Source organism: Leuresthes tenuis, unplaced genomic scaffold (genome assembly GCF_036924035.1).
Source record: "Leuresthes tenuis unplaced genomic scaffold, fLeuTen1.0.hap1 SCAF_23, whole genome shotgun sequence".
NCBI lineage: Eukaryota > Metazoa > Chordata > Actinopteri > Atheriniformes > Atherinopsidae > Leuresthes > Leuresthes tenuis.
In genome coordinates, this window is record NW_027325377.1 from 7,286,600 (window position 1) to 7,300,666 (window position 14,067).

Below are 14,067 nucleotides of genomic sequence, written 5' to 3' on the forward strand. Positions count from 1 at the left end.
ATGGGATCATTTCCTCAAACCCCTTGAATTAAAGCAGAAAGTTAACCCTTCCATCCCCTCTTGATTGTTTAATTTCAAATCCATTGTGGAGGCGGAGGATAGCAAGAGAGCTAAAATGGGGTACTTTTCCAAATACTTATACACCTGACTCTATGTATTTAGGTAAGATAAAAGTTTATAGTTTACGAACTGTAGTGTCCTATTTGTAATTAATGAACTACAGTAGAATTATTGATCTTCTCTGTTACATAACGGTCCACTTAGCCCTACATTTTCCACTCAGGTGATCTGTGGTAAGCAACCCCAGGCAACAAACATCAGAGGTTCCTACCAGGATAATACAGCAGGAACCAGCAGCCTTGATGGTAAAGTCCTGTCACATTTGGTCATCTCTCTTGTTGAAACTCTACAGTTGAAGGTTTCATTGTGTCTGTCCGTCCATCTTTCAGGAAAGACCAAGAACCGTCTCCTGTACTACGTCAACCTGCTCCTGGTTGACCACCGCTCTCTGCTTCGCCAGGGCGAGTTCATTCTCCACATGTGGAAGATTCCCGAGAAGGGTGACGAGAGCAGCAGCAGCATCAACGCCGATAAGCTCACCTCGGCCACCAACCCAGACAAGGCCTCCTCAATGGCCATCGCCATTTTACTGGACAAGTACTGCTATCCCGTGGTGTTGCCCAAGAGCAGGGACGTGGCCAGGGACTCCGGAGCCGGGGGCGAGGAGGCCGACTCCGGGGAGAGAGGTCAGAGAGAGATGCCGAACCATCTGAAAAAACAGTTTGAGGCTATCGTGACTACTGACCCCTTACATCCACTTAGTCCTGAGGACAAAGAGCTTCTGTGGCACTTCAGGCATGAGTGTATGCGTCACCCCAGGTACTTGGTCTGTTTAATATCATTATTCAGTTTGTCTCTTAGTCACACTCTGGACTTGATATTCCTATTTTGGTCTGACCATCACCTCTTTGGATGTTGAGGACTTGGGTGTGTCAGTGCATTAGGGTCTCCACCCTGCTATATACTGGCCCTGCATCATTAATGCATCTACTATAGCTGACTTCTTCAAAACTGCAAACATCATCCTCACTCCCTTCAAAGGGATGCTGACCAAGTGATTGCTAACTTTAATACCATCTGTGGAAAGAAAAGAAGACCGTCCAGGTCCACAGCTCAGCTTTCCTTAAACACCGACACTGGTGCACTTGGGCAGTTAAGTGAGTGTCGATGAAAAATACACGACATGTGCGACAAACTGTCAGCAAGCTCTAAAAGGTCTAAGTGCTAATTGCTTTGCCTCCATCATTCTGCCCTGCTCATAGTCTCCAATGACTTGCTCTTGCCTTTAGATAGTTGTGAATGTACCGTTTTAGTTCAGCTGTTGACATGGTTGACCACCGTAATCTTCTAAATCCTTTTAAGACCTAGGTTGGCACTGGGGAAATTAATTGTATACGATTCCCCGAGGCTTTATATCCCATAAGTACAATACCTCTTGCTACTCAGACTACTCAGGGCTGGTCAACTATGGTTGTTTTAAATGTATTTTAGGAATAAATTTGCTTGGATTAATTGTGCCAATAATCTCCTGCAGGGCTTACCCGAAGCTGCTGGGCTCGGTCAGGTGGGGGAAACAGGAGGATGTTCTGGCAACACACCGTCTGTTGGAGCGCTGCAGCGCGTGGGACACCAGGTAAAAGGCTTGTCCTGCTACCACTGTACAGTACGGATCTCCCATCAGTCTGTTCAGCGACGCGTCACTTATTCACATGTTGTTGGTGTAGTGGCCTGGATGTTGGTCTGGCAATGCAGCTGCTGGACTGCCACTACTCGGATGCTCAGGTTCGTTCGATGGCTGTCAGGAAGCTGGAGACGCTGGAGGATGATGATGTGCTCAGGTATCTTCTCCAGCTTGTCCAGGTGTGTCTTTTCTTTTTGTTCCATTGTCTATATTTTTCTTGTTTTGTACTTCAAGTCAGTGCAACTGACCAAAACCATAAATTAGAATTTGATGCAAGTAGTTAAAACTCTTAGTCAGCTTCAGCATTGAATTTTTGAAAGTAGCCACGTTTCTATTCACTTTTGAAGCAAATCTGATGCCATCTTTTGACAAGCCAAAAAAAGAAATGTGAACCGAACACATTTGCATTGACTGGGTCAGGCTTTATAAAGTAGGCTACCTACTTGAGTCAGAGTATATGTTATGTGCTGGTGGTTGTAATTCTGTAGAAGAAGCAGTTGTCCTAACCAGAAAAATACCCTGAGGAGAAATCAAACAACTGCGGTGGACAAACTTTTGGACTTGCGTTAACCTCTGGGAATATCTGAGATATTACATCAAATCTGGGAAAATTCCAGTTAGTCACATGAGTTTATTATGTGCCTCAGACAGGAAACAGGTCAGGTCAGTTCTGATTCACAGAAGGGTTTCCCCTAATGTGCATTATGCCCTCTTCAAAACATGCAAAAACCACCTCCAATGAGCATTTTATGCATTAAATTATGCCTGATGCATATTGATGTCAAAGAATCCTCTGTTTACACTCCTGCTGCTTTGACTATTTCAAAAGCTCCTGGAAAATAGCTGGTCATCAAATACATGCTGCAAGTTTCCATCGACTCTGGTCAGCTTTGCATGAGCAAGAGTTCCAGCTGAGGCTAACAAAGGACCTTTTGGTCTGATAGGAAAATGACACTTCTCTTCATGCTGTTATTACCACATGCAGTGTACTTCAGTGATATGTGGAGGCTGTTACCCATTCTATTACACAAGCCCTTTACATATCTATAAACTTTGTATATATAAAGTTTATAATGCTGCCTTTGAAATACTGATGTAGATCCTTTCCAAAAGAGTGCAGGCTGGCTTTGCAAAGGTGTTCCACTGACTCACAGCAGGTAGTCTATGTGTCATTCTATCTGATCTATTTTTAAATGCTGGCCAGTCTATTCAAGGAGTAGCTGCTGACAAACTAAACGGCGAAAAAGACCGCAACAGAAATGAGAGATGCTGGTTGAAATAGATGAATTTATACCAAAAACATTTTGAACATTTCATCCCTTCCTTAAGGAACCATCAGACAGGATTTCGGCCCAAACTGCACCTGTTGTTTGACCTTTTTAACCATTCGTTGCTTCCTTTCCATAACACATGCATTACAGTGTGTGAGTATAATCGGCTCTCTGTTTTCATTGCGCTTCCTTGATTGCTGAAGTCCACTTTTCACCTGAGGTTTTCACTTAATCATACTTTAACTTGTGATCCCTGTCTCTTCCAGGCAGTTTTTCCCTGCCCTGCATTAATATAAACTTTGTATTGAATGTGGCTTTGTTGTTTGCTGGTGTGTTTGATATATTTGTAACACACATGCACACAAAAAAAGACGAGTGCTTCTAAATGGATTTAGAATGGCATCATTCAGAAGACTGCTCCACATCTCATTTTCTGTATTTGTGGGGTCTGAAAACCTGGAGCCCACCCCTTCTTGTGGACAAAATTGGTGGATCTCACATCTTGAGAGTTTTTTTTGGTTAGCATCACCTGTACGAATTGTATATTTATATATTGATAATATTGATGGTGCTCTCCTTCTGAGAGATAAAATCTGTGAATGTTTTAGTTTGTACTATATTTGTACAATGATTACATTTGTAGGACCCCTCTGTTGTTTGGTTGAAAATGACTGAACTCATTTATCCTGTAGAGTAGGGCGTCTTCTTATTCTGATTAATGGTGGTTCAGAGGAAATCTGACTCACTGTCGTATCACTCTGAATAATACCCCTGTCTAATCTTTACTGCCTCTCTGCTGTATGTTGGCCTTGTATATGGTAAAATGAATAATTACTGTAATAAAGATCCACACTCTGATCTTATTGGGACCAGTGGTCATTACGGGGACCTGTGACTGGTCATAATATGGCAGGACATAATTTCTGGGGTAATTGTGACTTCTGTAAAGGTTACAGTCAGGCATGATGGTTAAAGTTGAGGGTTATGACTTGGGTTAGGCTTTCCACAATGAATGTAAGCCAATGCAATGTCTGACTAAGGATAGCTGTTAAAGCTTGTGTGTATGTCTTCTGCAGGCAGTCAAGTTTGAGCCCTACCATGACAGTGCTCTGGTCAGGTTTCTGCTAAAGCGAGCTCTGAGGGTAAGCAGAGGTTACACTCTGTCATGCAGGATGTGTGTGTTTCTTTATTTGATTCTTTCATTTGATTTGTTAAACAGCACAATTGACCTTTTAATGGATTTCTATGTTGGACTTAGATTCCGTTTGACCCTCTTTTGGATTTCTTCATTTTTCTTCACAGAGTAAGCGTATTGGTCATTTTCTCTTCTGGTTCCTGCGAAGCGAGATAGCCCAGTCCATGCACTACCAGCAGAGGTATGCTGTCCTGCTGGAGGCCTACCTCAGAGGTTGCGGTGAAGACCTGCTGCAGGACTTCAGGAAGCAGGTGAAAACAAAAAAACGATCTGCTGAAGAACTGATGATTGTCTATTGATCTTCTCTACAGTTACTGGACCACTTTTTTCTTTGCTTGGTCCTTGAAAAAGCTGAGAGCCACCTTTTTTGAGCGTTATTCTGTTTGTAAAGAAACAGCCCCTGTTTCACCTTCTTTTACAGCTTTTTACGATCAATGCCTGAACCTTTTAGATACATCCTGCATAGGAAAAAAACAGCAGCGTGGCGCAGCAGAAGCATGCTGTATGGGCCCATAACCCAGAGGTCAATGGAAACCATCCTCTGCTATGTATGACGTTTAGGGGGGCGGCTGTGACTCAGGGGTTAGAGTGGGTCGTCCAATAGCGGTTCAATTCCCGCTCAAAAAGATTTCAAATTTCGTGTGTCATGTATGCCCCGACTTAATCTTATCAACAAAAAAAAAAGGAGGCGGGTATAATGTGAGGCAGCAGCATTAATCCATGACAGTACGGGTGGGAGGGCAGGGGTTGTATTAGATATGACAGGGATGTTTTTTGCAATGAATTAAGTGATAAGAATAAGTCGATGTGTTCTAGGTGGATATGACTGAGGCTTTGCAGAAAGTAACGCGTGAAATGAAAGCAATGTCTGCTGACAAATATGATGTCACAACACAAGGTGAGGAAGAAAAGACACTTTACAGCCACCCTGTGTTTGTGAAACTGCACTTTGTGTTCTTTTGGGTCAATAATATAATGATTGAAAGAAAAATTCAATTCTAACATGTTTTTTTTGAAGATTGAATTAAGATTTAAGCAATGTGTTTGTTGTACTTTTGCCAGTGGTGTTTCAGCTGCGTCAGAAACTGGAGACTCTGCAGTTGTCTGGTGTGCCGGAGAGTTTCAGAGTCCCGTATGATCCGGGTCTAAGAGCTGGAACCCTGCTGGTGAGGAGCAAAGTCACGCATACATAAACACACACATACATCTGCAGCCATGTGATAAAATGAAAACATGCATCCATCTTCTATACCCGCTTAAACTCAGGGTCATTGGGTGAGAGGCAGGGTACACCCTGGATGGGTCGCCAGTCCATCACAGGGCCACACAGAGAGCATTGAGACAAACAATCCAGCTCCTCTCTCTCCTAGGGTCAATTTAGAGTCACCAGTTAACCTGTCATGCATGTTTTGGGGCGGTTGGAGGGAGACGCAGTACTCGGAGAGAACTCACTCCCACGACTTTCTAAATGAATGCCATTTACTGTGCTTGCAGATCGAACAGTGCAAAGTGATGGCGTCCAAGAAGAAGCCGCTGTGGCTGCAGTTTAAAAGGGCCGACCCCACCACTCTGTCTAAAGACCCTATAGGCATCATCTTCAAAGATGGCGATGACCTCAGGCAGGATATGCTCATACTGCAGGTGAGCAGCAACCTACAGTCTCCAAAGCAGAAGGTAGTAAGTTACGGGGGCAGTCTTGTGCACTTCCCTTTATGTCCTTTTCAGATTCTAAAGATCATGGAGTCGATCTGGGAGACTGAGTCATTGGATCTGTTTCTGTTACCGTATGGCTGCATCTCCACTGGCAACAAGATAGGTATGTTACAGAGTTATTTCGGATCATACTTCAGTGTTACACCTTTGGCCATCCAGAGCACCTTCATCGCAAGCTGTGACTATAATGGATGTAGCATTAATAGACTTGTTAAAAGTCTGTTTTTTACTCCTAATTTATCATTTTGATCAAGCAGGAGGAATAAGTGAGACTTGTTAGGTTCCCAAGTGTCTGTTATCCACACAGTTTGTTTCAAACTGACAGTTTTGGTATTCATTTGAAAGTAGAAATTCCATGAAATGGAATGAAATTGTTTGTCTTCACAGTGATTCTTAATCTTCCCGCTATCTTTATTTTCACACGATTGTAGGTATGATTGAGATCGTGAAGGATGCCAACACCATTGCTAACATCCAGCAGAGTGTTGTGGGAAGCACTGGTGCATTTAAAGATGAAATCCTCTATCAGTGGCTCCGGGACAAGTGTGTCAGTGAGGACAAGGTACAGATCACAGCCAGCTCAGGCCAAAAGTACTGTCATGACGGCTTCTTCTGATATCCAGCATCTTTTTTTACGTGGCATTTGGGCACATCCTCGGTTAATTCCATGCTTTTTTAAGTTGCAGTATGCAGGCCACCAGTAGGCGTAGTGTTGTGGCAGAAATAAATTGATGTCTGACTTCTTTCGTTTAGGAAAAAATTAACAAAACACAGATTTTACACAGAATTACTTTATTTCACAGCTTTATCTTCTGGCTTTTGTTTTTTATTTATTCTTTTTTTTTTTCAGCTCAAATAGAGGAAAAAGTTATGGAATCTCAATCATAAGTAAAACAAAAACGATATACTTGTGTCGTAATTTGCGTTTCTAAATGAGTACTTGCACAAATCTAAATATACAAATGAGTGCAGTTTTAAAGAGTGCTTGTTGAGCTTAATGAGCTGCTGCACCTGACTGATTGGCAGGGAAACATGCCCCCAGCCAGAGAGCTGTCAGTGGAAAAAAAGGATATCTATTCAGATTTTTCTTTTCTTTTCATTAGTGAAGTCTGTGCCTAGAATAATTCATAAAAGGCAGAGGAGCTAAAGCAAAGTACTAACCTTTAGTTTGTGATTCCATCACAAACTGAAATAAAAAGCCATTGATTACAACATTTAGATTTGGTATGTTTTACAAAGCCAGAATAGATTAAATAAAATTAAAAATTAAAAAAAAGAGTAGTGATGTCATTATTTTTGTCTGGGGTTGAATTTGAAGGACTTTTTCTAACATCTGATGAGCAACTGATGACAAAACGCTGATCAATGAAACGAGTTTGTTTCCAGAGTAGGTGCTGTGCATATTACTTGTAATCTGAGTTTCCTGCAGCAGGGCTGTTTATCAGCTGAGGGGAAGTAACAGTGTGGCAGACAGGAAGGAAGCGAGACTCAGGGTTTTTCCTTTTAGCGCAGTCGTCTCACACACTTACAGCTCACACACCTGCACCCTCAGTGTGGGCCCGATTGTGTTCGTGCCATTTTTGAAACACCTCTTCAGTGAGAGAAAAAAGATTGTTTTGATCCCACATCCCTCGGTCTAAAATGCATTTTCCCTTTTAGTATATTTCCAGGCATTAGTGACAGAATGCTATTTATTTCAGTGTTAACAAATCTTTCACTTCTCTCTCAGTAAGAGCAGCCAAACCACACTCCCCCTGTTTTTAGCTCTTATTACAGAGTCGGGGATCCACCCGCTGCCTTGACCTTTTAAATCAAGGAAGGTCGATGTATTGTTTGACAGTTTTTCTCCATGTGTAGTTCCAGCAGGCTGTGGAGAGGTTTTTGTATTCCTGTGGTGGATACTGTGTGGCTACCTATGTCCTGGGTATTGGGGATCGTCACAATGACAACATCATGATCACTGAATCTGGTAAATTGTTTTTATCTCTCTGTCAGACAAACGTAAAAAGAAATGAGCAACTTAAAGGAAATTCTGATGAATCTCCTTTGTGTTTCTGCAGGGAATCTCTTCCACATCGACTTCGGTCATATCCTGGGGAATTACAAGAGTTTCATGGGAATCAGTAAAGAGTGGGTTCCCTTTGTGCTCACACCAGACTTCCTGTATGTTATGGGAACATCGGGAAAGAAAAGCAGCCCCCACTTCCAGAAGTTCCAGGTGCAGAAAATGTGTTTTTTCATGTGAATTCTCAAACACATACTACAATAATGGAGAAAAAAAAACCTCTTTCAGTTCTACGGTTTTACATATGAAGACATGATTAAATAATCTGCTTCTTAAAATTTGGTTACTTCAACCTCAGATAAACAACACACCATGTCATTATTTATCGCATTAAGCACGTCTATTAAAGCAAAAGTCTTTGAAGTCAGTTTACTGGTGTGTGATGCAAAGGAGGAAAGACATCAGCAATGATCTTAGAGAAGCAATTGTTGCTTCCCATCAATCTGGGAAGGGGTATAAGGCCATTTCCAAACTATTTGGAGTCCATCGTTCTACATTGAAAAAGGTTTTTCATAAACAGAAACATTCACTTGCCAATCTTCCCAGGAGTGGACTCCCTGCAAGTTGACCCCAAGGTCTGATGATCCATTGCTCAGAGAAACTGAAAAAACCCAAGGGCTACACCTCAGACTCTATAGGTCTCTGTTAGTATGTTAAGTTCATGACAATATGGTGAAAACCAAACCCAGCATCTCAGTAAACACCTCATACCAACTGTCAAGCACGGTGGTGGAAGGCTGATGATCTGGGCTTGTTCTGCAGCCACAGGACCTGGGCACCTTGCAGTTATCCAGCCCACCATGAACTCCTCGGAATACCAAAGTATTCTGGAGTCTAATGTGAGGCCGTCTGACAGCTAAAACTTGATTCCAAAGCACAGCAGTGGATCTGCAACAGAACGTCTGAAAAAAATAAATAAATAAAGTGTTGCAATGATAACTTGCAAAGTCTAGACCTCAACCTGTCTGAGATGCTGTCATGGGTCCTTAAGAGAGCTGTGCATAAATTAATATCCCCTAACCTGAACTGAAGCAACATTGTAAAAAAGAATGGGAGAAATTCTTCAACAGCCATGTGAGTGGCTGCTAATGTCATATATAAACCGATTACTTCAAGTTATGCCCTGATGTGTAAAACCATGGATTTGAAAAAGGTGTACTGAAATCAGCCCTACACACAATTCCTTCTTTCTCTGTCTCAGGATGTGTGCGTGAAGGCTTACCTCGCCCTTCGGCACCACACCAACCTCCTCATCATTCTTTTCTCCATGATGCTGATGACGGGTACGACTTCTCCTCTGCTCTTTTCCAGGATTACAAATGTGTCATGACTTATTGGTCATTACCCAGGTGTCACCTGGCTGTCTCTGACAGGAAGCTGCAGTTTTTCATTTAAGAAGTTGAGACCAAAACATGATCATGTCTTTAAAAATGTTTTGACTCAGGTATGCCCCAACTGACAAGCAAGGAGGACATTGAGTACATCCGTGAAGCGCTAACTGTTGGCCGCAGCGAAGATGAGGCACAGCGCCACCTGCTGGACCAAATTGAGATTTGCAGGGAGAAAGGATGGATGGTTCAGATCAACTGGTTTGTTCATCTGGTGCTGGGGATCAAGCAGGGTGTGGAGAAACGGTCCACTTAGGACATAATTATTAATAAAAAACGTTCTTAATCTTATAAAAAGTAGAAAGATTATCTTGGAGGAACCAAAATATAGTTGTTTTTTTTTTTAATTAAAGGATGTTCTATCATAAAGAGTCCAAGAGCATAAAGTAAACTAAATGTAGGAGTGACTGTTGTCATGCATTTAATAGACCAAGTCAAAGGGCAGAGTAGGGACTCTGTTTACATGAGAAAATAAGTTGGTCTCAGAACATTTCTTATGAAAAGAGGTGTTTAGCAGCTTTCTATTTCCTGCTGTCATATTCATCTTCTCCTTGCAAAGAAACGCACTTTTCTCCCATTTCTGTCATATGATTTAAAATGTTGCAAATGCTCTTGAATTGTACTATTACCTAAAAATAACGCAGGCTTGGTATATACAAAAACAAATTGTATCAAATTTCAATTGTATCAACTAATGTGCAAGAAATTGTCAAATTAGTTTAACTCTCCTGGTCAGAGGTTGAAGGCAGTTTATGTCACTGTTTTATTATTTATTCATCAAAATTGTCTTCATTTACACTGGCTGCTTTAATACCTCTTAGATGTCTTCAAAGAAGACATTTTTTTCTGCTATTTTTGCACTTTTTGTTTTCATCTCTATTCGCATTTGCCTGTTTTAATACATTGGCTCCAGCCCGCTTCCCCAGGGTCTGCCTCTTTTGAGATCAGTAGTTTCCAATAACCCACTGACTTTGTGACAGAGCATAACAGCTCTGTCACACTGTCACAGTTAACAGCTTTAGAGATCATACTAGCACACACCACAAATCAAGCTCAGACTACCACACATCAAACTGATAGAAAAATACTTGTCTGGCAATTCTATTCTCAAATGATTGCATCTCCCTCATCAGCAGTTTTGTCACAAATTATTTGTATCCATTATTCTTTTGATCTAATGGATCAGTCTCCTCATGAGTAGCGTGTTTAACTGACCCCGGTTGTTAGAACGCCACACAACAGACCGCAACAGCCAGCTGGCAGGTTTGTACTTTGATAATAGTGATGTTGCTTTAGGTGCATTCAATAATGAATAAGAAATGGGACAGTTCCAAGTTCCAGCTGGGAAGAAAATAAAGAGAATCTGTTAGAAGCCAGGTTCCCTTGTTGGGATATAAAACATTAAAGACCTGGTAGAGCATTAATGGCTCACTTATTTCTTAAGCAAACTATATAACTGCTGATGAGAATTTGATGTTGTGAGCAGAGCAAAAAGCAAGAGCAAAAGAGAGAGTTGAATTACCATCTCCGAGATACAGTGAATGTATCATTATTTGAAGTTGTATAGAGATGAAGGAGAGGTGGATATTTCTATTCTGACCAGGGAGTGTGATCCACAACTAATCTGAACCACTCACTGAATGAGATAACTTTTGACCCCAGGGACCCATTTTGTCCATTTTTTTTTTTAAAGTTTGCTTTGTTTTTCCTCTTCTATTTGTTGTCAGTAACCATGTGATGTGAACCACAGAAAAGTTTATCTACGTTCCCTTTAAAAATAGAAAATATTCTAAAAATGCAATACTACTGTAAAGGCCATAAAGGTGCTGATACTACACTGGTGTGTTGGTGTGATTCAGTGCATGCTTGTTAGTGCTGGATTCACTTCTTACCTTATCATGAGTCATTCTTAATTTGTTTTTCAGTGTGAGCTCATTACTTAATGTGTCTTAATGTGTCAAACAGCCAAGTCAAGACTGAGGTCTTTTGATATGAGGTAAAACGCAAGTAACACTGGAGGTCTCCAATGTGTGGAATACAGCAAGTTGTGAAAATACGGAAAAAAAATTAGAATTATTTTTTTTTTATCACAAGTACATGAGTAAAAAGATGTCCAAGTTCCAACAGTCTGAATCAGTATTTGTCTTCAAGTTCACTTAAACACTTTTTGAAAACAGAGAAAACTACCTTTCAAATGAAAGAATATTTTGTAATAAAGTTATTTGAGCTTTTTAATGCTTTTGATTGATTTTTGAACAACTAAATGACTTTTCACAAATAAAATGTACTGCTTGTTTGCCCACTATGTCCGTCATTCTTGAATGTGGGGATTAACTGTGACCACAAGATGGTGTTACACCACAAGCTCATCCCATTAGGTCACAAGGCTCGACACCACATCAGCCTACCTTTTCCTTTCCTCTGCCTATTGCATACTTTTTCTCTTCACCGTTTCCCATCTCTTCCTCCCGCTCCTCATCAGCCTCTCCTCTTTGTCTTCTCCTGCACTCTCAGCAGAGAGTGGGTGTGAGTGCACTGCACGATGAATAGATCTTTCATGTCAGCCTGTTTCATGGCTGTAAACTGCTGTGTACAGTGTAATGTACAGTGTTGAAGGTGTAAGTGGATTAGACAGAAAACCCTCCTCTTTTCCCACAGCTCTTTCTATGATGTTAATTGGAAGCTTTCTGACAAACTGTATGGTAGCTTCACAGCTATGGTGTTCACTGAATGGAGTTAAACATATTCTCTTTTGTCTTCAGTGTTCTTGCAGTTGGAGATTATGTCATATCTTTATGTGAAATCTTTGTATATCTGTGTATAAAGGAGAGCAACTTTATATTCAAACCACCTGCAGATGAAACTACAGAGCTGATTGTAACCTAGCTTCTAGTGATCTGTAATTTTTACGGGACTGTCTCAAGAGCCTATTTTTACAGGACATACTTTTGCTTTCAGCTGATCATTTTCAGGAATTCTCTTATTCTTTCTTTCCCTAGAACAGACATACGCTGTAGCTTTTACAGTATGACACCCCCCACTGTGACAGGGCTGAGGTTGGTGTGGGAGGGAACTGGAAGAAACTGGAGCAAACTGGAGCGTCCAGAATCGATTCACTCTCTTGTTCTATTATCTCTTGTTCCTCTCCAGGAAGACATGAACCAGATCATACGACGGGGGAAATCACAATGCCTGTGTGTGTGTAAATGTGTGCAAGCGTACTTCTGTTTTTGTGACTTTTACATCTTCGGGATGAGGGCATTTGGCCTGACCTCACTTCTCCGAGAGGATATTTTAGGGTTAGGACCTGGTTTGAGGTTAATTGGTGATGGGTTCAGGTCCCAGGCAGGGCAAAGGTCAAGGACCACCAAGGCCATGAGGGTGCTGAAATACATGGGCTTTGTGCATGTATGTGCAGCATTTCTGTGTAAATGTAAATGCTGTTATATGTGCATGTATATGACTAGATGTGTAGGTGTGATTCACTCTGTTTATGGTGGGTGTCTTTTAGTGGCTTGGAGAGCATAAATACAGATTTAATGCTTTCTCTCTGCATTTAGTGTAAATGTGAAGTGTTGCTGTTAGCCTCTGAAGATGTCTCCACTCCTTCTACTTTTTTATCTTTATTGTTTCCGAAGTGTACAGTTTTTAACTGTTATAACTTTAATTTGAAGTCTTACCACTTTTTATAGTGCTTAACTCTGGAGGGGATATCAGGGGTGGCCAAGGCCAGCTTAACATCCTTATCCATCTTTAACAAGACCCCAAACCAGTTTTCCATGCTGTATGGTGTAAAAGTTCCCTCTGAGCTTGAAGCAAAATGTCCACCTTCCTCTGTTCATGTATCAGCATTTTCTTTAGAATCACAAAGATAAAGTAAATCGATGTTTTTCTAAATGTCCACCAGAGGGAGAAAAAAAACTGACGTAATGCAGAATAAAGTCAGAATCAGTTTTTGGCTTGATGGCTCGGAAACACCTGGTCATACAATCATTGCTTTTATCTCTTGGCCAGTGAGATCAAATAAACACCTGCAAAAGATAGAAATTCTTGCACCTTTCCCTAATCAAAACAGTGAAACAAGTAAATAACGTCTTTTTGAGAATTGGTCATTAAACAGTGTTTTTAAACACCGTTTTAAATTTGTTCTTAACATTCTCAACTGAAACAATTCCAAATTGAATGCAGCGCAAAGGAAGCACAACAATGCTACAAAGATTCTAGCCATCATACTACCAGGTTGTTTCTAGCTTCTGAGCTTCAAGCTCAGCAACCTCTTAAAAAATCTGATCCAGATACAGGCTGTTTTTTATACATTTTTCACATATACATTACTGTCTGTTTCAACACTTGAATAATTATTTTGTAAGTGTAATGAATGATATTACATTATTTTCATTTCCTGGAAAAGTAATAAAAAATGTTAATGACTAGACCTGCAGCCATGGATGTATACTAATTTATAATCCAATGGAACGCATTCTCAAATTTCAGTAGAAATGATAAATAGTAATGGAAGGTGTCTGTTCAGACTCCAAGTGCGCTCTCAACAAGATTTCAATATTGCATCTACTCACTTACAGCCCTCCTAAAGTCCTGAATATCTAACTAAATTGAGCTCACCTTAAGCCCAAGCAGTTTAGTTCTTATTAGCATATAATTTATATATAACACAAATAACAATAAAGATGATG

At 40.8% G+C, this 14,067-nt stretch overlaps 1 protein-coding gene across 4 annotated transcripts in view; it reads left to right on the top strand.

Annotated features, from left to right (window-relative positions):
• pik3cg (phosphatidylinositol-4,5-bisphosphate 3-kinase, catalytic subunit gamma) overlaps positions 1–11,402 on the top strand; it is a 21,565-nt gene extending 10,163 nt beyond the window's left edge. For all 4 annotated transcript variants that reach the window (XM_072377990.1, XM_072377989.1, XM_072377988.1 and 1 more), the window contains exons 10-24: positions 284–365; positions 450–879; positions 1,595–1,693; positions 1,785–1,920; positions 4,089–4,154; positions 4,315–4,458; positions 5,024–5,105; positions 5,270–5,373; positions 5,702–5,848; positions 5,933–6,023; positions 6,352–6,482; positions 7,778–7,889; positions 7,981–8,138; positions 9,187–9,268; positions 9,430–11,402. In XM_072377990.1, coding sequence (XP_072234091.1) covers positions 284–365; positions 450–879; positions 1,595–1,693; positions 1,785–1,920; positions 4,089–4,154; positions 4,315–4,458; positions 5,024–5,105; positions 5,270–5,373; positions 5,702–5,848; positions 5,933–6,023; positions 6,352–6,482; positions 7,778–7,889; positions 7,981–8,138; positions 9,187–9,268; positions 9,430–9,629 — 2,064 coding nt within the window. In that variant the 3' untranslated portion in view covers positions 9,630–11,402. The remainder of the gene's footprint in view (positions 1–283; positions 366–449; positions 880–1,594; positions 1,694–1,784; positions 1,921–4,088; positions 4,155–4,314; positions 4,459–5,023; positions 5,106–5,269; positions 5,374–5,701; positions 5,849–5,932; positions 6,024–6,351; positions 6,483–7,777; positions 7,890–7,980; positions 8,139–9,186; positions 9,269–9,429) is intronic.
• The last annotated feature ends 2,665 nt before the right edge of the window (positions 11,403–14,067 follow it).